We start from the raw sequence: 27,033 nt of genomic DNA on the forward strand, positions 1-27,033 counted from the left end.
TGATTTCATTTGAGTTTTCTTCAAGTAGGTTTTCATTTATTTTTCTTTTTTAAAAATATAATCTGATTTTTATTATATTTTAATTAAATTAAAATTCATAAATTTAATTTAAACTCTTTTTACTAGAATTTGTGGACTTTAAAAGCACACGAGGTTTAAAAAATGAAAGAGAAGCAACGAAGATTCTTATCCATTTTAGTTCTTAGAGGTTTTTATTTACAGACCCTGAGAAAATAACAATTGAAATACTTCACAATCACATGCCATCACCCAAACACCATTTGAAGGACATATTGTCACATGGGTCCTTGCTTCATATCGTGTATCTATCACATGAAATAACGCTCGCACTTACGCAGGCTCACACTTACGCAGAGGCATTTCCTCAAACACGTAGAGTGCACAATTATCATCTTATTTATTAAAAAATATGGAGATGCGGGGTATCGATCCCCGTACCTCTCGCATGCTAAGCGAGCGCTCTACCATCTGAGCTACATCCCCTTGATGTTCATTCACTCTATTAAAACGTATAAGATTTAAACAATGGAAATTGATAATCTCATTGAATTCAGATTCTATTTTTCTGGAACGAATTTGAGTGACATAGTTCTCACTATGAACGCTTCTGAATATCTGAGATTGTGACATGGAATGATTCCTGAACATACCAACATTGAAACCAAAATGAGCAATATGAATGCAACAGGTATACTTTTTTGTGAAGAAGAAAAGTCAGTTTCATAAACATGGCTAAGGAACAAGCTTCAAAAAGTGGTCGTAGATAAAAGACACACACAATTCAGGTGAGTACCAAGCACTGAATGGAAACACCAACTACTTCTATATGCTACTATTATTTTCATGTGATGTGCGGTGGTATGGTATAGCTGTTCATTCATTCTCTCTACCTTTCGTCTGTTAACTTGTCAGATAAAGTTGGTTCATGGTTTTTCTCTGAAAGTGAAAGCTAAAATTCTTAACTCCCATCTAACGCAACACAAAAAAATACTTGTTTAATTACACTGACTCATGTGTTTTTTATACCTGCTAAATAAAGCAACGGTTTTCATAAATTGTTAGCTTTCAATACAATTCATGACCCTACACACTAGTGAAAGCTTCACACACAATCTCTCTTTATCTACCTCTTCCCACTTCACCTGACTGTTTTTGCTTCAAATGCTCACCAAATTTCAAAACCGGTTTCCATTATCAATCTCACCCACATCTCCAATCCCTTCCAAGGTACTACTTTTCTAGTTTCCAGATATTTGATTTCTATCTTCACCTTATTTTAAATAACGGGTTGTTTTTGTTCGTCTGTTTCGTTGTAGTATCATACTTAAAAATGTGATTTTTTTTTTTGTTTTTTTATTTAATTGAAGTTTCGGGATTTCGTGGGAGATAACCGCTGCCTAGAAACGATGGTGGAGACTCCGATTAATGGGAGAATAAGGCAAGCTTTTACGGTAGTAAACGGCGGGCACAATGTTGGCTTGACTAGTACTCCTCCAAGCATTGCTGGATCGGATTATGGTGTAATAGAGTTCACAAGAGAGGATGTTGAGGCATTGCTGAATGAAAAAGCTAAAAAGAAAGAGAGGTTTAATTATAAGGTAAGTTCAAGTTTTAGATTTTGAGGTTGTTAAGTTTATATATTTGACTTTGAGATTAATGTAACTAATTATCTTTTTTAGGAAAGATGTGAAAATATGGTGGATTATATAAAAAGGCTTAAGGTTTGTATCAGATGGTTCCAAGACATTGAAATGAGCTACTCAATAGAGCAGGAAAAGTTAAAGAATTCACTGGAAATGACCCAGCAAAAGAGTGTAGAAATCGGTAAGGTTAATTTTCATTTTTCTTCGCTTCGGGCCGTGATAAATGCTATTGCTCGCTGATTTTTATCACTAATATGCTTAGATTTATTGGATTATTACAGAGTTGCTGCTTAAAATCAAGGAAGAGGAAATGAACTTAATTATTACAGAAATGAGAAAGAATTGCACTTCCTTACAAGAGAAATTGATAAAGGAAGAAGTTGACAAGTCGGTAAGAAAGATTTTGAACTGGTCTTTTGAAATTTGGAAAAAGATATGGAAGGAAATTTTAATCTTTGAAAATGTTTTTTAAACACAAGGCTGCAGTGGATTCCCTTGTTAAAGAGAGAGAAGCAAGGCTTGATATAGAGAGGTCACATACCACTCTTTCCGAGGATATCGGAAGAGCTCAACGAGAGATTCAAAGTGCGAATCAGAAGGTAAAATAACAGTATAATATACTAGTTCAATGAATTCCTTTTCAAATTTTTTAATGCTAATAGGAATAGCTGTCTTCATTGATGAATTTCTTCAGATATCATCACTCAATGAGATGTATAAGCGGTTACAAGAATACATAACGAGTTTACAACAGTACAATGGAAAACTTCATACAGAGCTTTCATCGGTTGAAGATGAACTTAAACGCGTAGAGAAAGAGAAGGCTGCTGCAATGGAGAACATCGCTATGTTAAGTGCTCAACTTACTTTATCCATTGTAAGTTTGCTTTCACGCGATATGTGATAAATATATACTTAATAGATACACAGAAAGGCTAAAGTGAATCGAATGATTTACTTATTCTTTATAGTCTTCTCAAGAAGAAGCCACAAAACAGAAGGATGATCTTTCTAGTGAAGTTGCTTCACTTAGAGGAGAGTTGCATCAAGTAAGAGATGATAGAGACCGACGATTATCTCAAGCACAAACTTTAAATGCTGATTTGATGAGATTAAAAGAATCTAGGGAAAACTCCTGCGTTGAATTGGACAGTTTGACATTAAAAGCAAATGATCTGGAGGTTGGTTTCTATACCTGATTTAGTTCTACTAAACATCGCACCGTTTTATTATTAAAGTCGTGATAGGATGAGTTTCCTTCACAGGAAAAAAGTTCTTTGAAAGAGAATCAAATAAAGGCATTGCAAGAACAGTTAGCAACTGCAGAGAAGAAACTGCAGGTAAAAACCATTCATGGACCTACTAAAAGCTTATGATGGTTATTCAACGAATGCACTATTATGATTATAATGTTGTTAATAGCTTATGATCCTTGTTAGGTGTCTGATATATCTGTATTCGAGACAAGGACGGAATTTGTAGGGCAACAAAAATTTGTTGATGAGTTGCAAAGACGCTTGGAAGATGCAGAATATAAACTTATTGAAGGGGAGAGACTGAGGAAGAAATTACACAATACCATTTTGGTAATTCATTGAACCAAATTTTTTGTTAATTATAAGAAAAGAATCAGGCACCTTATTATCTCAATTTTAACAGGAGTTAAAAGGGAACATCCGTGTATTCTGTCGGGTGAGGCCTTTGTTACACGATGAAAGCCGTAGTACAGAAGGCAAGATATTTAGCTATCCAACATCAATGGAAGCTTCTGGACGACAAATTGACCTAGCCCAAAATGGTATATCTCTTGTGATAATGTATTTGAAAGTATACCTTTTTTTTTTCTATGATTGTCTTAGTCATCATTTTATTAAATTGCCAACTCATGTCTCTTCTGTTTTGTTCTCAGGCCAGAAACATTGTTTCACATTTGATAAAGTTTTTATACCAGAAGTATCACAGGAAGAAGTTTTTGTAGAAATTTCACAGCTTGTACAAAGTGCTCTTGATGGTTATAAGGTAATTCAAAGTTCTTCTGTTGTAACTGTCACATAGCATTTTTTTCACATTTCTCTTGAAATATTATGATGTTTTTCATTTTCAGGTTTGCATCTTTGCCTATGGTCAAACAGGATCAGGCAAAACCTATACAATGATGGGAAGACCTGGACATCCGGAGGAAAAGGGATTGATACCTCGTTCGTTAGAACAAATATTTCAAACGAAACTGTCTCAGCAACCTCAAGGCTGGAAATACGAAATGCAGGTAACATTCGAGTAATTTCCTCTTTACCCTAGTATTACGAAGTAATGTAAATATTCTTTTGAACATGACATGAGAAGGTTTTTGTTATGAAATTTGCAGGTATCAATGTTGGAAATATACAACGAAACCATTCGTGATCTGATGTCGACAAACAGATCGTCATCAGAAAATGGTACTCCTGGAAAACAATATACAATAAAACATGATGCAAGTGGAAATACACAAGTTTCTGATCTTACAGTAGTGGATGTTCACAGTGCGAAAGAAGTCGCGTTCCTTTTAAATCAAGCTGCAAATAGCAGGTAACTATTGTTAAGACACTGCAAATGAAATTTTCTAATTTATGACTAGAATTAGACAATTGTATTGATTATTCTGGTTATTTCCTCCTAGATCTGTGGGAAAAACTCAGATGAATGAACAATCATCAAGAAGCCATTTCGTGTTCACTCTTCGAATATATGGTGTAAATGAGGTAGCGATGTTTCTATTAAGATAATAGTCAAATCAAAACTTTATTTTATTTTCCATTTGCATTTCAATCTTATTTTATCTTCCATAGTTACGAACAATGACATATATCATGATGCAACCTATTTTATTTTTAATCCAGAGCACTGACCAACAAGTACAAGGTGTTCTAAATCTAATTGACCTTGCTGGTAGCGAGCGTCTCTCGAAGAGTGGTTCAACCGGTGATCGGTTGAAAGAAACTCAAGTATGTAAAATCGTGATATTTCTTTTCCGTTTATGCTTATTTTATTCGAAAAATAGTTGAACTAAACTTCACTTTTTATTTGTGACCAGGCCATCAACAGAAGTTTGTCATCATTGAGTGATGTCATATTTGCCTTGGCCAAGAAGGAAGATCATGTTCCATTCAGAAACTCAAAGCTTACATATCTGCTTCAAGTAATTATTATTCTCTTAGTGTCTCACATGGCATTTCTTAAATTTTACACTACATTGATGATTTCTTTGTTATTGGATTTGAATGATTTGATTTAACGGGATCATCTGATGATGATTGAACAGCCTTGTCTCGGTGGAGACTCGAAGACGTTAATGTTCGTAAACATCTCACCCGACCCTTCTTCAGTTAGCGAGTCACTATGCTCACTCAGGTTTGCTTCAAGAGTCAATGCTTGTGAGATTGGAACACCTCGTCGCCAGACCAATGGCCGTGCAACAGACTCTCGTTTGAGCTATTTCTAATCTTAAATAACAATGATGTGTAATTTTTTTAACCAATCGTGGAAATCAAGTTCCGGAGGAGTATCAGAATAAATCTGAAAATGAGTTTGATTGATTCTAACAACGGCATGTAGCTTGTATAGTGAAGTTATTGAGCATGCATTTAGTTGAAACCATACTGTAATAGTTCAATTCGTTTTCTGCTTAATGCAATGTATTTATTTTACTTTTACAACATTTCTCTTATATAAATTGGAAAAAGAAATATTTTAGAATGTCAATGCCAATGATTGGATGGATAAGGTTGCAGGTTTTTTGACAAAAAAGGATAAGGTCATAGTTAACATGATAATTAAAACAACTCAAATTGTATTTAAAAAATATGCATCAGATACTTTTTTAATATTAATTTAAATGTCATCATACATATAAACCTTTATAGAATACCAGCTCCATAGTTATCTTTTCTTTTTTATTATAGTTATAATATAACTCTGTAGTTATCTAAATTCAAATTATACTATAAGCTATGATAGCTCAAGAGTGTTTGAATGAGATGATAGTTCAAGTCTCTTTCATCTTATCTAGAGATTTTAGATTTGAATTCACATTGATTTCAAAGTGTGGTTTCTTCGACCTTTAGTAGGGTTCATATCCGCAATCGAATTGGTAACATTAAATGTTTTGCAATCATCGCAATCACATCACAGAAGTAATTGTGTCCCTATCAAGTTATATTTATTTCAAGTTTTCTTTAACATCAAGAGCTTAGGTGTGTTTGGAAAACTTAAAAATCATGGTGAAAACTCACAGTGGACATAAGCTACACATATTAACTTCTTAAAATCGCGGTGAAAAAGACTTTAACGTGCGGCAGCGGTGGTAATAGTATTAGTATGTATCACAAAGCTTTCAAAGGATGTCAAAGGGTAGGGATAAGGTTGATTTCTGTTACAAGACAAGGATGGCCTACACAGTTCAAAATGGCCTACTTGACAGTCAATATCATGATGATATTATAAGAAATCAAGAGATTTTGGCCGTGAAAATGACATGATGACATGATCTTTATCTGAAATTGTTAGTTTCTCATAGGAATAAGAAACCTTAAGATTCAAGATTCTGTGGCCAGTTTTTAGCCTACAAAAGTGAAATACTATAATAAAGATTTTGAGTTTAATGATTTAGATAGAAGCATCGTTCTGGATAGATATTATTACGGAAGTTGATCGATGTAGTCGATCTCAATTAGTGAGATAAGGTTCAGTTGTTATTGTTTCTGCATGTCAAGTGTCAACATATATAACATTACATAAAGTCATTGAACAAACCTTACAACTAGCAAGATATGTAGTTGAATTTGACAACATTCTTTATTTTTTAATTATTATCATTAGATGATAAATGCGTTTGTCTAACTGTGACTTGCATGAGCCACATGAGTATAGCTGAAAAATTGGCTAACATAATGGCCCCAGCTAGATAAGATTGGTTATATGACAAATCTTCAATTTCCTTCTAAGTGTATATATAAACAAAACTGAGAACAATCTTTTGAAGAGGTAGAAAAAAATGGGTGGTCAACAACAGCATAAAAAGTCCAAGGTTGTGAAAATAGACTCAGTGAAATCATGGGAAGAGTACATCAATGAAGCTACCAATAAAGGCTACTTTGTAAGTCTCATAAACTCTATGGTGATTCATTTTATTATAATTATGTTGCATGTAAAGTTATAGCAATTGGTTGGTTAGTTATGGTTTCAGCTTCAGATAGCATTAAGGATGAATAGCTTTATTTTTATTTTACTGATAAAATATTTGCAGGTTATGGTTCATTTCTCTGCTTATTGGTGCATGCCTTCTATTGCTATGGACCCTTTCTTTGAAGAATTGGCTTCCACCTATCAGAATATAATATTTCTCAAGGTGGATGTAGATGAGGTTAAGGTAATTTATGTGTAGAGCCTATAGAGTCTTCCCTTTTGATTTGTATTTATAATATAGTTTTTCCGCTACATATATTATTAGGACATTTCATTCCGTATAAATTGTAATTATCAAATACGTCTTTGAGGGCGTGCAAAGTAGCAACCTCACATGAATTGTTAAACCGTATCTAAATAGAGCCTCATAAAATCTATGTTACTAATCTATACTTGTTTTGTCATAGTTGAATAGTGATTAATCTACACTGAGTCTCAAAAAATGACTGATCTGGTAATTACATTCAAACACTTTCATTTTCTTCAATCATTATGAGTATTGACGTATCAGTATTAGTATCATGTCTATGTCTATATGTGAGTGCTTCATAAATCACAATATCTTGGAAATTTTCAATTAATCTATTCCTATGTTGGAGCCTCTAATTTGTAGCACATGCAATGTTATTCAATATTTTCAAATTGTTTATTTTCTGATTCCAAACTTCACTTTGAGGTCACATGAACCTGTGCTTATATCAGTACACAAAAGCATGGTGTGGCTGATACTGGTTTTGTGCCTTTAACTTATAATAATAATAATAATAATGCCATTATTAACTTTATAGATGATATCACTAAGTGGCCTATAATAATATCTTTTATTATCTTTTTTGGATGGTTTCAAGGGACAAATTCCATGAATAAGTGCTAAGTAAGTAACCACCTTTTGTTTCAATAATATGTGAATTTTCTGGTTCAATTGCCTCCAAGTTGGAATTCAAAGCCAATATTCCACCCTTTTAATAATAGCATTATTGATCATAAATTTAATCAAGTGACATTAAAATGTGACTAATATTAATATGTTATGCAATCCTCTTAAATGCTGTTTATCACTTGCATTCATATATAATTCTCTTTAACAACCTTTTGTTAATTTGGACTGTTGTATACTTTGTGTGACTCTCACTCTATCTAGGAAGTAGCCACCAAGATGGAAATCAATGCCATGCCTACTTTTTTGTTGATGAGTGGAGGAACTCCTGTGGATAAAACTGTTGGTGCAAATCCTGATGAATTAAGGAAAAGGATGGATCAACTCATTCCTCAAAATCCTTCTGATGCATGATGAGCACAATATGATTGATTTCATGTGTAAAATAATGTATATTCCAAGAGTAGTAGTGGTGTTGATTTTTTTATTATTTCTAAATTATGTTTGGTGTGTATGTGAAGTAACTAATTGTGAAGTTGATGTGTATTTTTATTGAATAGTTGTACCTGGTAATACTATTTGTCTATTTAAATATTATTTGATGTCGTGTCAACATATAACTTGCCTTGTACTTAGAGCAAGACAAGTTTTTCAATGGCTTTCTTTTGATGCATTGTTTGATTGCATGGCTTGATGCCTTTTCATATATGAGGTTACAGCCAATCATCTCAATTAATGAATGGAAATTAATTCCTAATTGTACTAGCCTATTATTAGAGATCGATTATAAAGATTATCTTGAGACATAGAATAACCTCAAGACTACCAAAATGATTCAATGAAAAGGGGCATGTAATGTAACAACTATTTAGATCTTTAAAGAGAAATATCATCCGAACTAATAATAACCATATCATCAACATTTATGTGTTATAATTAATTAAAGAGAAATTATTGTGACTATGAGTGAATGAGAAATCAAAGAGAGTGCGATACAATCTTTTGGACATATATTTCAAATTGTTTAAGGAGTGTTTGAACTTGCACACACCCCTAAATGATGAGGACAAATCTTGAGGAGGATTTTTATACCACATATAAATATTATAATGTGAACAATTGTCATTGATGCATCGGTCTCATCGTAATAATCAATTTCATATTTTTATTTATTTTTTGAGGTAACTAATATAGCCTTGTAATGGTTGAGGTATCCATTAAAATTTAGTTTTATAGAATAGATTCATTTGTAGCATATGTATTTGACATCAGGAGGAATAGAAACAATATCCTATGTGAAACTCTTTTAAGACTTTGAAGCTTTTCATTTATTGTTTTTATCCAACACATATCTACACATATCTTTAATAGATATGCTAAAGAGTGAGATCTAATACAGAATCAAGGGGCAGGTCAATATCGGGAAGAGGGTGATAATATTGTTGTTTGTGTTGTTTGATATATATATATATATATATATATATATATATATATATATATATATATATATATATATATATATATATATATATATATATATATATATAATATATATATAATATATATATATATATATATATATATATATATATATATATATATATATATATATATATATATATATATATATATTATATATATATATATATATATATATATATATATATATATATATATATATATATATATATATCATGTTTTATAGATTGATGAATAATAAAAAAGTTATAAATAATACAAATAAAGTCTACGGTGAAAGAGATACAAAGAAACATAAATTAATAATTAAAAAATACAATAAGATTAATAAAATTTGATACATTAGATTATCTAATGATGACACCTAAAAGGAATATAATTCCTTATGTTCTTATCTCTTTCCTTAAACTCTTTATATTTTTGGATTTTATTTTTTGTAATTTTATATTCTGCTGCTTAATCCTCAAAACTTTTCAAAAATATTTTCAAATTTTGATTTTAATCCTAAAAGTTTTTCAAACCCAAATTTATCTGAAACGCACGATTCATCTCTCTTATGTATGAAGTCATATGTCTAACACTTGTCATCATACAAACTGACACAATCCTGACAATTTTTCAACTTTTTTTATGTTGAGGTTAAAATTTTATTTTGTCAATTAAATATGTACTAATTATTTTAGTATTAATAATTGTATAAATTAAAAATGAAATAACACGTTAATTGTCATGTCAACTTAGCTAATATTAAAAAATAAATACCTAGTTAGTGTGTCACTTAGACATGTTTGTTGAGTCAGATTCTCGACGGGTGATCATAATTATATTTATAGGTTTTAGAATGATCCTTTTGTAAATGGTTGAAGTGGATGGTTTAAGAGGTCTTATGAAAATATAATGAAAATTTTCCAAAATTAAATCTATAATATGCTAGATGTGAAACCAAAACCTTAATATTAGGGGTTGCTCTTCACATTCTTAGTGGTGAAGAGCTATCCTATTAAAACCCAAAATTTTCCTTCACAAATTTGGAAGTATACTTCCATAGGTATCTGGTATACACCACATCTCTTTGTAAGTGAGTCGCGTCCTTATTTTTGCAATAAATAAGCATGGAGATGCATTTTCGTAGAAAATCTGGAAGTATACTACCATATGCATCCCATATACACCACATCCCTTTGCGAGTGAATCACTTTCTCATTTTCTATACATTAGTATGCAAATGTATCTCCGTAAAATTTACGGAAGTATTGATCCGTTGTCGCACACGGGTCAAAAACGAGCAATAAAATATAGTAAATGGGAAGCGACACCTCGAGTATCGTATCACAAGGATTCTTGTATTATTCTTAACCTAATGAAATCTATTTAAGGGGGGTTTATGTTTTAGTGGTCTATTTAGAAAACAAAGCAAGAAAAAATGATTAAAATAAGCGATTATAAAATAAGTCAATCTACTGTTTTCGATTTCCGGCTAATCATTGGTTTTTACCTACCAATTCCCTAAGCGGCTTCCATCTCTATTCGATTCAAATTCGATTGACAAGCGCAATAGATATATGACAGATTTATATTCCTATATTCCGAATTAAGCAAACGGATAAATACAATCGTGAATTAAGCAAACACGATTTACAAACGCAATTTAACGACAAAGCGACGAAAACGGCGATTAATAGTTAGGAATGTAATCATACGGATTTAATCAAAACCATTCCACAAAATACAAATTAAGCAAATGAAATTTCGTAGAATAGAATTGAAAGAGAACGAAATTAAATTGATAGAATAAAAACCTCAAAGCCTTGGAAATTCGGTTACAGCAGATTGACTCTAGGAGATTAGTTCCTCTTCATGATCGCACAAAAGCAAAAAGTTATTGTGAATAATGTGTATCTTCTACAGTACCACGGCTGCCCCCTTTTAAACAGAATAAGGGTTTCACTAATAATTCAAACTGGGTAGGAAAACCTAAATTCGGCCCAACAAATGGCCCAAAAGAAAATATTTCCTAAAGTACGAAACTTCAACGAATTATTTGAGACGTCTTCACTCCGAATCAGCTTTTGTCTTTAACATAAAAGTTGTAGCTCTTTCTCTTCCAACGACTGGCAGTATGCCTCGATCCGATACTCCTAGCTCCAGTTATAAATTTATTCGTGCAGACTGCTAATGCTGAAAATAAACTGCGAAAAATAAATAAGTGTAAAAATAAGATAAATTATAAAAACACATTAAAAGTGAAAAATAACCAAACTAAAACATGGAAATGCATAAGTATAAATATAGATGAATGTGCATCTAAATGCACTGATCAAATTCCCCCACACTTGAACTTTTGCACTCCGAGCAAAATTTAAAATAAAACAAAGAAAACACAAACACATCATTAGTTACTCATCCTAGGCTACAAGTCTTCTTCGGTTATGTTTGCATCGATAGGTACTAATCTTGCACACTAAGGATATCATAGGAACACTAATCCACAATTGTGCAGTCATAAACCTCATGAGTACACAAATCAACTTGAATCATCTTATTATGTTAAAGTCTAACTTACTCATCCTTCTTTTTGCTCTTTTTCATTCAGGCGCAATCACATTAAGCCCGTTATCTCCACACACCCATAGCAAGGCGACCGGTTAGTGACTCTGATCCTTTTTGCATGGAATTCTAGTACTTACGTGGCATAACCCTTTGCTTACTCAGTTGTAGTTACGAGGGATCAGACCCTAATCTGCCCTACCAAGTCCAGCACCAGAAACCACTGAACCAACTGACAACGAGTCTTATTTTCAATTTTTTTGAAGGTTCTACATCCGTTGGGTTAAGTGACCGGGTGAGGGTCACCAAACTTATAAGGTGCATTCCCTTTTCTTTTTTTTCTTTTTCTTTTTTCTTTTTCGGAACACTCACTTATATTCATCGGCTTCCCTGCGTAGAGTGTGTGTGAGATGGTGCTGACTGCTGAAATAAACTACTCGAGAGCTGACAGAGAATGAGAATTTAAGGCTAAAACATAATAAGAATTTGAATCAATTTACATATGCAGGAGACTTACGGTGTTAATACGATATCGATCTTGTGAATTTTTCCCAAGTCTCCGCAAACTAATCTCAAATTAGTCAGTCTATAGCCTAAAACTTTCAAGAAGATGCATTTTTTTTAATTTAGCAACTAAAAACCAAAAACAGAGAAAAACTGACAAACAAAATAAACAAAACAAAACAAATAAATGGTTCCCTCCCCCACACTTAAAACATACATTGTCCTCAATGAAATACCATAAATATAAAATAAGAGTGGGAGAAAGGAAAGAACACATCCGAGGAGTCAAGGCGGATAAGTGATTGCATAAGCAGCCTTTCCCAAAGAGAGTTCTTCTGCAGTCTCTTCTTCCAAAGTCGGGTTCTCATGTAGTAGCTTTGGGTAGTGTCCATTTACCTTGAAATTTTGATTAGTGTATTCGCCTTGTATTCCAGGATCAAAGAAGAATCTTTGATAACTAAAAGTGTTGAATGAGCGCGTGAAAGTGATCTCCTTTTTCATAACATCAAGAATTAAAGGATTACGGGGTTGCCTCACTACTTTTGTTTCATCTTTAATTGAGATCTTATACATATATATGGATGGGCTAATATCACGAGTGTCAGCCAAGGTCCATCTAATTCCCTTCTTATGTTTCTGCTTAAGTTGAAGCTTTGATGAATAATATAAATCCTCAGGAAATGGTTTAGGCTCTAAACAATGTAGTTGCTCAATGAATGGCATGTTTGGGGCAGCCGGAATGTCAAGAGCTTCAGCTACATAAACAACTTCATTTACACTATCACCCTGCAAGGCAGCATCAATCTCAGCACAAACAACACAAAGGTTAGTGTTAGTACAATCATCACATGAGTAAATATCATCGAAACCCGACAAAGTTGGAAAATCAGTTGAAAACAAATTAGAATAAACTTCATCAACAACTTCAGAAACCAACTCTATTTGAAAAACAGAATGCTCTTCCTCGTCAATCTTCTTATTTTTCAGTACTCTTTCTGGGAAAAGGATTGATGATACATACTTTTTTTCAACCTCAACATCAATAGAAGGTTCAGGTTTATTTTCAAGTGTTACACTAACAATGTTTTTATTTTTTTCTGGGGCTGTTTCTGTAACTTTTTCGAATCTCAAGGAAATTTCACTTACATTAGCATCAGAATCCTTTGGATTGACAACTGTTTGGGCTGGAAGCTGGTTTGACCCTTGGGCTTGCATGTTATTTATTTGAGTAGCAAGTTGTCCCATTTGCGTTTGTAAAGTCTGAATACTAGAATCTGTTCGCTGCTGAAATTTGAGACTGTTTATAACCATTTGCTTGACAAGTTCCTCTAGTGAAGGTTCAGAAGGTAAAGAGGTGGTTACCTGTGGAGGGTTATATGGTGGTGGTGGTGGAATGGGTAGCATCAATTGTTTCACTAAAGAGGTAAGTTCATCAATTCTGGTTTCTAGAGCTTTGTTGGAAGAAGAAACCTGAATCTCATTCACACCTTTTGCTTGGACCAAAAAATTATCTCTTGTTGTGAACTGTTGGGAGTTAAGTGACATGTTCCCAATCAAGGAATTGGCAACAATAGGATATTCAATACATAAAGCATTATAATTAACATAAGGGGAAACAAGTTCTCTGAGAATTCTTTGGTCATCCATGTTAAACTCAATAGAAAAAAAATCAACAAACAATGAGAAAACACATAACTAATTCAGCAATGCAGCAACAAATAGGAAAATACCGACAATGTCCCTATTAAGAACAAACAATTGAAATACGAAAAAAAACGATTAAAATAAAATACAAAAAATACAAAAACACGAAAATTAATCTAATTACGTCAATTAAGAATTTTGAGAATTTTTTCAGATTTTTTTAAATCTACCAAAACAGAAAATAAATCATAAAAAATAGAAAAATAAGGAATTTCGGTTTTTTAGGACGGTATCAACTATTTATTTCATAAATGAAGGCTTTTGATTACTGATTTTTTCCTAATGAATCGACAAAAAATCGGAATAATATGAGACAATTTGTTTAAAAATAGATTTTTTGTATTCTAAACCGTAAAAAGATCAAGACACAAGAAGTTTAGAGAAAAAAATGCTAAAACACAATACCTAAAATTATAATAATGGTTAAGATCTACAAGAGTCTCCGGCAACGGCGCCAATTTGATCCGTTGTCGCACACGGGTCAAAAACGAGCAATAAAATATAGTAAATGGGAAGCGACACCTCGAGTATCGTATCACAAGGATTCTTGTATTATTCTTAACCTAATGAAATCTATTTAAGTGGGGTTTATGTTTTAGTGGTCTATTTAGAAAACAAAGCAAGAAAAAATGATTAAAATAAGCGATTATAAAATAAGTCAATCTACTGTTTTCGATTTCCGGCTAATCATTGGTTTTTACCTACCAATTCCCTGAGCGGCTTCCATCTCTATTCGATTCAAATTCGATTGACAAGCGCAATAGATATATGACAGATTTATATTCCTATATTCCGAATTAAGCAAACGGATAAATACAATCGTGAATTAAGCAAACACGATTTACAAACGCAATTTAACGACAAAGCGACGAAAACGGCGATTAATAGTTAGGAATGTAATCATACGAATTTAATCAAAAGCATTCCACAAAATACAAATTAAGCAAATGAAATTTCGTAGAATAGAATTGAAAGAGAACGAAATTAAATTGATAGAATAAAAACCTCAAAGCCTTGGAAATTCGGTTACAACAGATTGACTCTAGGAGATTAGTTCCTCTTCATGATCGCACAAAAGCAAAAAGTTATTGTGAATAATGTGTATCTTCTACAGTACCATGGCTGCCCCCTTTTAAACAGAATAAGGGTTTCACTAATAATTCAAACTGGGCCGGAAAACCTAAATTCGGCCCAACAAATGGCCCAAAAGAAAATATTTCCTAAAGTACGAAACTTCAACGAATTATTTGAGACGTCTTCACTCCGAATCAGTTTTTGTCTTCAACATAAAAGTTGTAGCTCTTTCTCTTAGATTTCCAACGACTGGCAGTATGCCTCGATCCGATACTCCTAGCTCCAGTTATAAATTTATTCGTGCAGACTGCTAATGCTGAAAATAAACTGCGAAAAATAAATAAGTGTAAAAATAAGATAAATTATAAAAACACATTAAAAGTGAAAAATAACCAAACTAAAACATGGAAATGCATAAGTATAAATATAGATGAATGTGCATCTAAATGCACTGATCAAGTATATTTCCGTAGTGACTCTTAGGCAGTAAGGTTTGACATTTTTAAGAAATATATTGATGTAATATACCATTTATACTAAGTATATTATCATAATCAATTTGTTATCAATTAAACCAAACACGAATCTAATAAGACTAAAATACCATATATTATAATCAATCTAGAATCCTTAATACTATCAAAATTATAAATTACAAACCATAATACTATCTAGAATCCATAATACAAGTATTATCAAATACTATTGGGTATATCTGACCCATTGTTCCTTCTCAGCCACATGTATTGTAATGTCATTCGTGCCTCGGATAAAATGACGTGCCTTTCGAAAATTCTCCTTTCTCTATATGTGGCTAAGAAGGTAAAACATGATATGCTCTAGCCTGCTCCTCCTCTAATATCTCCTGATGAGTTGACCTAGGTGATTCTCTGTAAGCATCTGGTGTCATGTAAGGATGCATCATTCAAAAATAGCATTGGATGTAGTTTGATGCATTACTCTGTGGATGAAGATCTGGCACACTTCGTGTTTCCTCTAGTATTAGATGATTATATAAATCATCAAACATCGTGTCATCTCTGTGGGCCACATCGGAAGGAGCAGACACTGATAGGTCTCTTCGAACAACCTGTAGAAACCTGAACTAGCACATGACTCGCTCAAGCATATATGGATACATCAGGCGTAACACACAAGGCAACCATCTAAAGTAGAAGTCTATGTCATCCAAGGGACGCGTCTGGTGGTGATCTTTGTACGGCTAGATGAGTATATAATCTACTTCAGTGCGGTAAAGAAACACATTGAAGGGATCAATCGCCTGATCCCCTATGAGTGGGAGGAATTTGCAAACATGTGGTTGATCCTTAGAGTAATCATCAACATATGATCAATTGGAGATGCGTGAAAAGTGTTGAAGGATCAATGCACGAAACTGGTAGAGGTGAAATATTAGTAATGATGTAGCACAAGTGTTATGAAATGTTAGTAACAGTAAATATGCAAATATATTACTATAAACAACGTGCAACTTGCTGTCATTTGGTTGGTCTCCAAAGACAATCTTTAACTAACTTTGAGTACATGTAAATTAAACAAGCGGCCCCCAGTTGTACTCATGAATCTGCTCGAAGATAATGAAGTATCTAAGGTAAACCGCATCAATGTAATAACCATTTTTGTCCATAAACATGGACATAACAACTAAGTATATGAGGTATGACCTCAATACACGTACTCTATTGAAGCTAGCAGAAATATACTTGAACGTATCGCATGCTCGAACATACAACAGAGTCGCCATCGAACTTTATTTATTCCCGAAGGAAAGGGAAAACATCAATAAAAACCGGGGGAAAGAGATATGTTGGGTAAGGAAGTCAGTTATGCAAGGGGAAGGTATTAGCAACCCTAACATCGATGGTACTCCATGGGAACCGTTTTGACCATTCTCGCTTGAATAGGTGTTATCTAAAGATTATTCGCAAAAGAATAAGGAAAAGAAAGGAAATAGATAAAATGCTCGGTGAGGATTAGGGCCCTCATGCCTACGTATCTTCATAGTGCAATGAGGAATTCAGAGCTCCATAGTTCATAGAACTAGTGGTGGGAGATGAAAAGAAGTCGTGATCAAAGTATGATCTAAACCAAAGGATAATATGATTTGAACTCCAAAAAGGGTGAAAAAATGAACCCAAGAGTAAACTGGCTTTTACCGGTATGTGGGCTAGCATGGCTGCCACCATAGGGTAATGCCAAAAACAAGGTGAATTAAGTGTTTGGGGACGATCCAAAAAACTCTTGGTTCACAAGGTGACGCAAGATGGAGCACAAAGGGATAGTGTATTTGGCTCAAAGATAAGGTATATCACATGGAGTGAATGAAGGTAGAATCATGGATGCATCATGGAGATGAACGAAATGAATGACCAAAGTCACAAAATTGAAGGATTGGTAATAGGTGACTAAATAGGTATAGTTTGAAACCAAAAGGTAAAATATACTGGAATCCATATGAGAAATGAAATTTGTACCATAGAGGGAAACAATGTTAACCGATACATGGACTAGCATGGCTACCACTATCTGATATTTAGCTAAAAAAAGGAATTAAATGTATGGGTATGAGCCAAACAACTCTAGGTACAAATGCAAATTGTCGTTATATCGTCCTAAAAGGGTGTATATGGGTATCCAAAGAAAAGTGTATTTCGGTTGCAAAGAAACAGTATGTCACCAGGGTGAATGGTTCAATGATTGAAAGTAGATAGTGGGCTATGGAAGATATGAATGGTGCCCTAAAGAGGAAGGAGAAATAATTAGAAGTATGCTCACCAAGGACTCGCATCCTCGTGCCTACGTATTCTCATTGTGCAATGAGAAAGTCAGAGCAATCGTAGTTCGTGAAACCACGAGAACAAATAAAAAGATAGAAAGTGATGAAAAGTATAACTTGTACCAACGAAATGCTATCAAGGGAACCCACAAATGGAAGGAACTTAGAACCAAAGAGTAAAATGTCGTTTACCAATACGTGGGCTAGCATGGTTGCCGCTATAGGGTAAGGCCAAAAACAAAGTGAATTAAATGTCCGGATACAATCTAAACAACTCTTGATTCACAAGACGGGCTGTCGATATATCGTCTTAAAAGGGTATATGTGGGGTCCAAGGAGAAGTTTATTTGATCTCAAAAAGATGGTATTGATTGATGAATGGAGAATGCTTGATTAATAAATAGGGTAGCTCATGGAGAATCTGAATTCTCCTGCCTACGTAGTCTCATTGTGCAATGAGAAAATCAGAGCTTTCATAGTTCATCCCACTAGGGCTGAAAGCAAGATGATTACTGAGGCAAAAAAAGATAATTGATTGAATAAGGAAGAGACTTGATAGTTATTTGGTAAGAACCACACTAAAGTCTATGAGTAAAGGTGGAAACGATAAGCAACGAGCCAAATGTCCCGCACCCAAAGATATCCAGAATAAGTGTAGGAAAGCTCTAGTCTCATTCCTTATTTACTACTTAAGGCTCGTGGCATGTGATTCTCATATTAACTTTCAAGTTGCTGGAGGAAAATCTTTGTCGTTGTTTCTTTTAGTGATGATGAAGAACTTATCAATCGTTCGATTCAAATTTCACTAAAGTCTATGAATGGAGGTGAATACAATGAGCAATTGGGTCATTCGCCCCGTACCCAAAGATATTCAGAATGGGGGTAGGAACTCTCTAGTCCCATTCTTTCTCCATTACTTAAGGCTCGTGTCGTACAACTTGAATCATGATTGATAAGTTGTTGATGTAGTCCTTTGCTTGTTGCATGATACTTCATGAAGAGAGAGACTTGCCAATCATATGATTTGAATTGTGCTAAAGTCTATGACTACAGGTGAATACGATGAGCACTGGGTCATTCATTCCATACCCAAAGATATTCAGAATGAGGGTAGGAATTCTCTAGTCTCATTCCTTATCCAGTACTTAAGGCTCATGCCACACAATTCTAACTATGATTTGACAAGCTCTTGAGGATGCCACATTTGATGTGCCTTGTATGATCCACTGCTTAGTATGATTGAGGATGCCTTGATTGAAAGTCTGACTTAAGGCTTCGAGCTCCACAGCTTACAAAAAAATTCTTATTAAGTGACCAAGGGTCTTTTGGTCACTCAAATTAGACTGTGGGATTATACAATATCAAAGGATTTAGTTGATCAAAATTGCTTTTGATCAACTTGAATCGAGGGTTCGATTTAACTTGAGAACTAGGTTAATCCTAATCTAAATGTTAGAATTTAATTCAAATTAACCTAAGGGATCATGTAATTGTTGAAACTTAATTAAAATTCTAAGTCACAATTAATCCTAAGGGAATATGTCATGTTAAATGGTTAAAATATCAAAATAAGCCTCCTAAGGGCAAAATTGTAACTTTATAAAATATTCAATTGAATTAATTTCCAGTTATGAAAAAACAATTAAAATCAATTATATTTAACCTACCCTAAAATTCGAATTAAAAGAAAATTATCTAATTATCTAGAAAATTATCTAATTATCTAACCAATTTTAATTTTCTAAATCTAATTAAAAACTATAATAAAATCCAATTAGGAAAACTATACTAAAATCTAATAAAGTCCTAAATTTTAATTAAAATTCTAAAGCCTAATTAAAAACTTAATTTTAATAATCTTAATTAAAAATGCTAAAAAAAACAAACAATAAAATGACAAAACAATATTAAAAAAGAAATTAAAATGTAATTAAAATAAAATGGGCCAAAGGCGTGCAAGCCCTGGAAATGGTGTGCAAAGCAAAACTGGCGCATGGGCCTTGGATGAAAAGCTCATCGGAACCAAGCTTTTGGCCAGGGGTGTATACTGGAAAATGAGGGCAGGATATGGTCCAAGCATATGGGCCTTAGTTGCCAAAGCCCAATGCTAAACAGGTTTTTGGCCAAGGGGTGTAGGCCAAAATAAGATGTATGGGAGTGAAATCATATTGGGCTTGGATGAACCAAGCTCATCCACAAGCAAACCTAGGCTGACTTTGAGTTGGGGAGGAGTCAGCAGCCATTTGAAAATGTCAACGTGCGCCTCTTCTCTCAACTCACCTCGTCGGCTCTCCGCCATAGGCCACCGTGCTGGAAATCCCATTCGGTGGCGGTGGCCACCAAAATGCAAATTGGAACCACCACCAGAACCATCTTAACCTCCCCAGTACGATTTTGATCACCATTTCACCTCAAGTATCTTGAACCATCCGAATTTATTGAAAAATCCGAAGAACCCTAAATCATAAAAATTGAGCAAGTTATGGTCCTTGGAAGTTGACCTCATAACTAGGGCGCAAACAAAATGACCTATAATCTTTCACCATAAAAAAGACTTTCCAAGCAAAACTAGCTCTTGACCTAAACATGAGAGTTGTTTGGAATGTTATAAGGAATAACTTTGCTCGTGGAATCATTTTCATATAACAAAAATTGTAGGAGATAGGGTCTAGTGAACCCCAGTTTTGACCAATTAACTTTCTCTAGTCAACCACCATGAACCAACTTGCAAATTTGAAGTTCTCTTGATCTTTGGGACTCATGGAAGATCATATATGTAAAATATGATGTAATATGAAGTATCCCTTGAAATATTTGATCAAATGTTGAAGAAACTTGCTGAGGAAGTCACACAAGATACCCAGATGAATTAGGGCTTCCAAGGCAAACAAGCTTCAAACTCTTGATGAATTATTGATCAAAATGATAAATGAAGATCACGGAGATCCATATATGATGTCTAGAGTCAATGTGAACTATCTCTTGATTAGTCTCCTTGCATTGAGGGTCTCAAACCCTAGATATGAGCTCGATGAGGCCTTGGTGGATGCACACACTACCTACAAAAGAAGTAAAATTATACATGGACATATTTTTGACATTTTGGTTAGTAAACAAAGAAAAACAAATTATGATACAATCAAATGTGCTTGGTGATCTCTCCCAATGCAAACCCAATGAATAAGGGGGTAAGGAGGATACCAATGTGTGATCCAAAAACCAATGCATATGATGAGATATCATGAGGGATCTTAGGGTCAAAATTGGGGTCTTACAATATGCTTGATCCACTTTGTTATTATTTGGTACTGACTTTGTAATTTACTTGTAATGATGACTTATTTCTTCTAAGTAATGAAAAACACAAACTTTAATGTATTTCCAACCAAGCTCTTTTCTACAATCAGAACAAGAATATCAACAAATATGTGAAAACCAGTCATAAAGTTATTATATTCTTTTGCCCCCAAAACATGTTCATCGCATGAAAAAAGAAAATCTATTCCATTGCTTGCTTGCTAAACATAACTGGAAATATTTAGAAACAAACCCATCATGAAAAGCAATAAAGTTCTGATACTTGAAGTAGTAGTAGACCCATGATCCCATCAAACCCGCCATTAATGAATTCTCTAAACTCTACCATCTTAGCTCATTTGCCCTTTTGGTTTTATTGTATGGGGTTTTATTTTTTGCAATAGGTCTTGTGATGTTAGGTCCTTGGTTGCTTATGGCATGATGGTGTTGAACCAAGGTTACATGCCATCCAAATGGATAATGAAACAATAAATGTAAATGGCCAATCAACAATTAACAAGGTATATAGAAGATTAGGATTTGAATGGTTTTGTAAATCAAATTAAAAACTAGTTAAAAATTTTAGTTAAACATGATTTGCAAATGGGTTATGGAAGCTAATTTGAAATGGAAACTTAAAAAATCAATTTAATTTAACAATTGCAAGATGGTTGGAGAAAGATTAAATGGAAAGGAAAACCCAGAGTTAATGAATTTAATGTGCATCTTGAACCAAATGGGTTTGATTAATGCCAAATGGGCTTATGAGAGTGATGGTTGGCTTTGGTCAACTACTTGACCGAAAAGTCAACAGTCGAGCAAAGTCAACCGTGGGCACGAATGGGAAAACGTTGGACAAAATGGATCATTAAACACATGGGCATATAACAAGCCATAATCAAGAGATGATTGATTTCAAATACATATAGCATAATGCATACCATAATGGCCAAATGTAGGGTTCTAGATGTATAATTGAAAGCTTCATGAGGTCAACCACATGCAAAATCAAGAATTAGGGTTTTGAATTTATGAATGAATGTTATGATTGTAATCTTCTTGGACCAAGGCCTAAAAAGGCATGAAATTAGGGTTTCCCCTCACATGATGAGCCATACTTCAATACTCAGGCAAAACCCTAGTTTTAATTAACCCCAAGCTTTAAATTTGTGATGTTTGCGAGAATGAATGGATGATGCACATGAATGAATGCAAATGAATTTCAAGTCATGGGTTGGATAAAATATGAAAAGGGAAGGACAAATTTTGGGGTACGACAACCCCTGCCGATACCCATAATATAATATGGTTTAATTATTGAGTACCCAAAATTTAGTATGTATTAAATTTATATGTTTGTCTCTTTTATGGTTCATCATATAGACATTATGATGAGAGTCAAATTTCTCTAATAATACGTTAATCAATTTTGAGTTTAAAATTTAATTTAAAATAATTAATTATTAAATTGAAATAAAATTATTTATAATATTATGCTATACAAGCATGTTTTACGTATATTCCCTTTTCACTTTTTATTTTTAGTTTTCAATATATGTTAGCTCTTCTTTCTCTCTCTCAATATATGTACAAATTCTTAGTATGTACTTCCTAAAAGTCGATCTCTTTTCTCTTGAATCAATGGAGTTTCTGTTGAATTGAAGAATTAAACATTATTATTGGAAGATCACTCATAATAAAAGAAAGTATAGACTGAGTATTTGGTTTTTCTTTTTTGTTTCTGTTTATACGCTGAATTTTGTTGATGGATGTTAATGGTTGATGAACTGCATTAAACCAAACCACATTTATGGTTCAATTCAGTTTAAAATAATCATTTCAATAAAATTCAGTTAATTATTAAAATGGTTTTAATTCAATTTTGTTGGAAATCCCCCAAAACCTATGGAGAATTTCAATCAATCTTGATGAACAAGATTGTTATCACCCACTTAATAGAAATAAAAGAAAGAACAATGGAGAAAGAAAGAAAGAACGATGAAGGAGAAGAGTAATATAATTCTGCAGAGTTTCTCTGTGCCCACAAACTGTGGAAAACTTTTTATTCACTTTGCAACTGCAAAATACTGTGAATACAATGTTATGAATAATATATTCAATTTATTACAAGAATAAGGGTTACTCCTTCTATTTATAGATTTAGGTTAACTTGGACCTCAATCCAAAACCCAAAACTATAAAAGCCCAAAATAGCTAACACTACTAAAATAGGCCTAAGTCGAAATCATGTGTGAAGCAACATGCTTCGACACTTTGACACACTAACACAACTCAACATACTAGGTGGTTCAACACTTCTTGTTCTGTCAAGCAACCTGCTTCGATACAAGGAATTACAATTCAACATACCATTTAATTCGTTGTGTCTAAGCTATCTACATTCATCATAGCTCTTAGTCTTTTGAACACTTCGACATGCACTCCCTTTGTTATGATGTCTGCAATATGATTCTCAGTTCTGCAGTTTTCCACATTTATCTTCTCATCTGCTACCTGCTCTCGAAGATAAGGGAACCTCATTTTAATGTGCTTGCTTCGACCATTGCTATCGGATTCTTCACCAAATTGATAGCTGACATGCTGTCGACCTTCATGGTAATTGCTCCATGACTCTTTGTTGTTATCTCTTCGACCAGATTCACCATCCCCGTTGCTTGACATGTATAAAGAGAAGCAACTATGTATTCTGCTTCGCACGATGATAATGCCACTACTAGATCTTTTCTCGAACTCCAAGCAACTGGTGCACCACCTACCATAAACACATAGCCCGCTATGGATTTTCGATCCTCAGCATCACTACACCAACTTGAGTCAGTGTATCCCACTAATTTGCATTATTTTTCTTCATCAGCTACAGGAAACAAAATGTCATAGTCGAGAGTTCCTTTCATATACCTTAGTATCCTCTTCGTCGCTGCTAGATGTGATACCTTTGGCATCTGCATCAACCTACTGACCATACCTACAATGTATACTAAGTTATGCCTTGTATGACAAAGGTATCAAAGTGACCCAATAAGTCTTCTATATTGGGTTGGGTCGACATCATCTTCATCTAAATCTTTCGACCGTTGTAATCTGGGCTCAGCTGGAGTCGAAGTTGGGTTTCAATCTTGCATCTCAAATCTCTTGAGTATTTCGCCTGCATACCATCTTTGATGTATCATCAGACCTCTAACATTCTTGTAGAATTCGATGCCAAGGAAATATGAAATGTCACCCAGATCTGGCATTTCAAATTCCTAGTTGAGATCACCTTTGAAGTCTTCGATCTCCTTCTTACAACTACCTGTTATCAACAGGTCATTAACATAGAGATATAGTATAAACAATTCACTCTTGCTTTTTCTTACATATAGTCCATGTTCACTTGTGCACTTCACAAATTCCTTCTCCCTTAGAAATCTATCTTCTTGTTCAAAGCTCTTGGGGCTTGTTTAAGTCCGTACAGGGCTTTATGCAACCTGTATACTTTTCTTTCTTCGCCTTGTTTCACACACCCAACTGGTTGTGCAACATAAACTTCTTCGTCTAAGGGGTCATTCAGGAATGCATATTTCACATCCATCTGACACATCTACCAGTTGTTCATCTTTGTTAGACCAACAACCAACCTTATTGTTTCGATCCTAGTAATAGGTGCAAAAACTTCATTGAAGTCGATTCCTTCTTTCTGAAGAAATCCTTTTGCGATAAGCCTCGCCTTATGTCGAGTCACTTCTCCTTTGGGATTCAACTTCACCTTGTATACCCACTTCACATCGATTTCCTTCTTGTATCGGGGAAATTCGACAAGTGACCAAGTGTTGTTGACTTTGATTGACTTCAGTTCTTTGTCCATTGCTTTCATCCACTTCGAATTTTTCAATACCTCAGCTGCATTGACTGGTTTGACATCTGCGTAGAAAGCATAGTGTACTAGCTCACCTTCTTCATTGACCATATCATCTTATGTAATCACACATTCTTGCAACCTTGCAGGCATGTGTCTTGTTCTCTGAGGTCTGCTTGGGCCTGCTTCACCTCTGACTTCTTCCTGTCGAATTTCTCTTTCGACTTCACTAGTTGGTTCATCACAAAAGATTCTCACTAAATCTTTCTTGACATTCACAGTCCAATCCCACTCCTTAAGCTCATTTATGATCACGTCCCTGCGGATCACCACTTGCTTATTCACTAGGTCGAACAACTTGTATCCTCCAGTTGAATGATATCCTATCAGGATCATCTGACTCGACTTGTCATCAAGTTTTATTCTCAACTGATCTAGCACATGTCTATGTGTTATAGGTCCAAACACCCTCAGATGACTCAGGCTACGCTTGACACCAGACCACCATTCTTTTGGCATGGTTCCTTCTAGCTTCTTCGTTAGACATATGTTCAGGATATATGTTGCAGTCGACACAACTTCTCCCCATAATTCTTTGGGTAAATGCTTGCCTTTCAACACACTTCTAACCATATTCATGATGGTTCTATTCTTCATTTCTGCAACTCCGTTCTGCCGTGGAGTGTAGGGTGGCACCAACTCATGCACAATCCCTTCTTTCACACATAATACATTGAAGTCTTTTGACACATATTCTTCACCACCATCAGTTCTCAAACTCTTGATCTCTCGAACACTTTGTCTTTGGACCATAGATTTAAACTTGGCAAATACCTCAATTACTTCACTTTTCTTCTGGATCAGGTAAGACCATAATTTTCGACTGAAATCATCTATGAATGTAACAAAGTATTTATTACCTCCAATCGAATCCACCTGGAGAGGACCACATACATCAGAGTATATGACTTTAAGAATTGCCTTTGACTTACTTCATGCATCCTTACTAAAGTTGTTCTTATGCTGCTTCGCTTGCACGCATTCTTCACACACTTCATTTGGAATGTCAATTTCTGGTAATTCTGAAACCATATTTCTTCTCTTCAAATCTATGATGTCTTTGAAATTGAGATGACCAAGTCTATAATGCCATATTCATTCATCTCTGCTGGCTGCTGTTGCAAGGCAATTATGTTTCATCATATTTAGTTCAATCTTGAAGATTTTATTCCGAGACATTGGAGTATTCAAGATCAACCTTCCATTTGAGTCGAGAACTCTCATCCTATTGTCTTCGATTGACACCTTGTAGTTCTTTTCGACTAACTGCCCTATGTTGAGCAAATTACTCTTCATGCGTGGTATGTACAACACATTTGAAATTACTGACCTCTTGCCATCTTTCCACATAATGAGAACATCACCAATACCTTCAGCTGCTAGAGTGTTGCCATTTGCAAATTTCACCATGTTCTTCATTGAGAGTTTTATGTTGACAAACCAATCTTTCCTTCCAGACATGTGTGATGAGCATCATGAGTCCAAGTACCACTGGTCCTTGAATCTCTCTTCATCTCTTGTTGTAACCATTAACAATGTTTCTTCTTCTTCATGTTTCGCCAGCTTTACATAAGTTTCTTGATTCTTCTGCTTTTCTGGACAATCACTAGAATAATGACCATACCTTTGACAATTGTAACACTAAATGTGACTCTTGTCTAGCTTTTGACCAATACCTCTTCCTCTACCGGCAACACCACCTCTTTGGTTGCCTTGGTTCTAGGATTTTCTCTGATTCGACCGGTTTCCTTCTTGCTGATTTCGACCAGTCGAATTGTTGTAGCCTCCTATGCCTTTGTTGTCATTCTAACTTCCTTTGCCTTTTCTTTCTTTTGCTGATTGAGCCTGCAAAGCCATATCACTCTTCGACTTTCCTGTAGCTCTTTCAACCATTCTTTGTTCATGAGATTCAAGCGTCCCTTGAAGCTCTTCCTTTGTCAATTTTGACAAA

The 27,033-nt window shown here is 34.3% G+C and overlaps 2 protein-coding genes and 1 non-coding gene across 6 annotated transcripts; 2 read left to right on the forward strand and 1 right to left on the reverse strand.

Annotated features, from left to right (window-relative positions):
* Positions 1–431: 431 nt before the first annotated feature.
* TRNAA-AGC (transfer RNA alanine (anticodon AGC)) lies at positions 432–504 on the reverse strand. The gene has a single exon. It is a non-coding gene; the product is annotated as a tRNA-Ala (tRNA).
* A 111-nt stretch (positions 505–615) lies between these two features.
* Positions 616–5,423, forward strand: LOC127106276 (kinesin-like protein KIN-14M). 4 transcript variants are annotated; one of them, XM_051043580.1, is made up of 17 exons: positions 933–1,248; positions 1,389–1,619; positions 1,701–1,845; positions 1,946–2,055; positions 2,144–2,263; positions 2,359–2,541; positions 2,636–2,845; positions 2,930–3,004; positions 3,104–3,250; positions 3,324–3,462; positions 3,574–3,683; positions 3,769–3,930; positions 4,030–4,232; positions 4,324–4,405; positions 4,544–4,648; positions 4,738–4,842; positions 4,966–5,423. In XM_051043580.1, exons 1-17 carry the CDS (start codon positions 1,183–1,185, stop codon positions 5,143–5,145), a joined length of 2,373 nt encoding a protein of 790 aa, XP_050899537.1. In that variant the 5' UTR covers positions 933–1,182; the 3' UTR covers positions 5,146–5,423. The 4 variants fall into 4 exon arrangements, with proteins under 4 accessions (XP_050899536.1, XP_050899535.1, XP_050899537.1 ...); XM_051043579.1 differs by lacking the exon at positions 933–1,248 and adding an exon at positions 616–806 and having other exon boundaries at positions 3,324–3,683; XM_051043578.1 differs by having other exon boundaries at positions 921–1,248; positions 3,324–3,683.
* Positions 5,424–6,271: 848 nt separating this feature from the next.
* On the forward strand, positions 6,272–8,361 carry LOC127106294 (thioredoxin-like protein CXXS1). The gene is made up of 3 exons (XM_051043597.1): positions 6,272–6,798; positions 6,949–7,071; positions 8,029–8,361. The coding sequence occupies exons 1-3, from the start codon at positions 6,697–6,699 to the stop codon at positions 8,176–8,178; spliced, it is 375 nt and encodes a 124-aa protein (XP_050899554.1). The 5' UTR covers positions 6,272–6,696; the 3' UTR covers positions 8,179–8,361.
* The last annotated feature ends 18,672 nt before the right edge of the window (positions 8,362–27,033 follow it).

Source organism: Lathyrus oleraceus, chromosome 7, assembly GCF_024323335.1.
Source record: "Lathyrus oleraceus cultivar Zhongwan6 chromosome 7, CAAS_Psat_ZW6_1.0, whole genome shotgun sequence".
In the NCBI taxonomy this organism is placed as follows: domain Eukaryota; kingdom Viridiplantae; phylum Streptophyta; class Magnoliopsida; order Fabales; family Fabaceae; genus Lathyrus; species Lathyrus oleraceus.

What these genes read in the sequence shown, in the direction of transcription:
- LOC127106294 (XM_051043597.1), top strand. Translation starts at nt 6,697, where the DNA reads ATGGGTGGTCAACAACAGCATAAAAAGTCCAAGGTTGTGAAAATAGAC. An exon ending in CTACCAATAAAGGCTACTTT is followed by an intron (nt 6,799 to 6,948) that starts GTAAGTCTCATA and finishes AAATATTTGCAG; the next exon opens with GTTATGGTTCATTTCTCTGC. An exon ending in TGGATGTAGATGAGGTTAAG is followed by an intron (nt 7,072 to 8,028) that starts GTAATTTATGTG and finishes CACTCTATCTAG; the next exon opens with GAAGTAGCCACCAAGATGGA.
- LOC127106276 (XM_051043578.1), top strand. Translation starts at nt 1,183, where the DNA reads ATGCTCACCAAATTTCAAAACCGGTTTCCATTATCAATCTCACCCACA. An exon ending in CATCTCCAATCCCTTCCAAG is followed by an intron (nt 1,249 to 1,388) that starts GTACTACTTTTC and finishes ATTTAATTGAAG; the next exon opens with TTTCGGGATTTCGTGGGAGA. An exon ending in AATTACACAATACCATTTTG is followed by an intron (nt 3,251 to 3,323) that starts GTAATTCATTGA and finishes CAATTTTAACAG; the next exon opens with GAGTTAAAAGGGAACATCCG.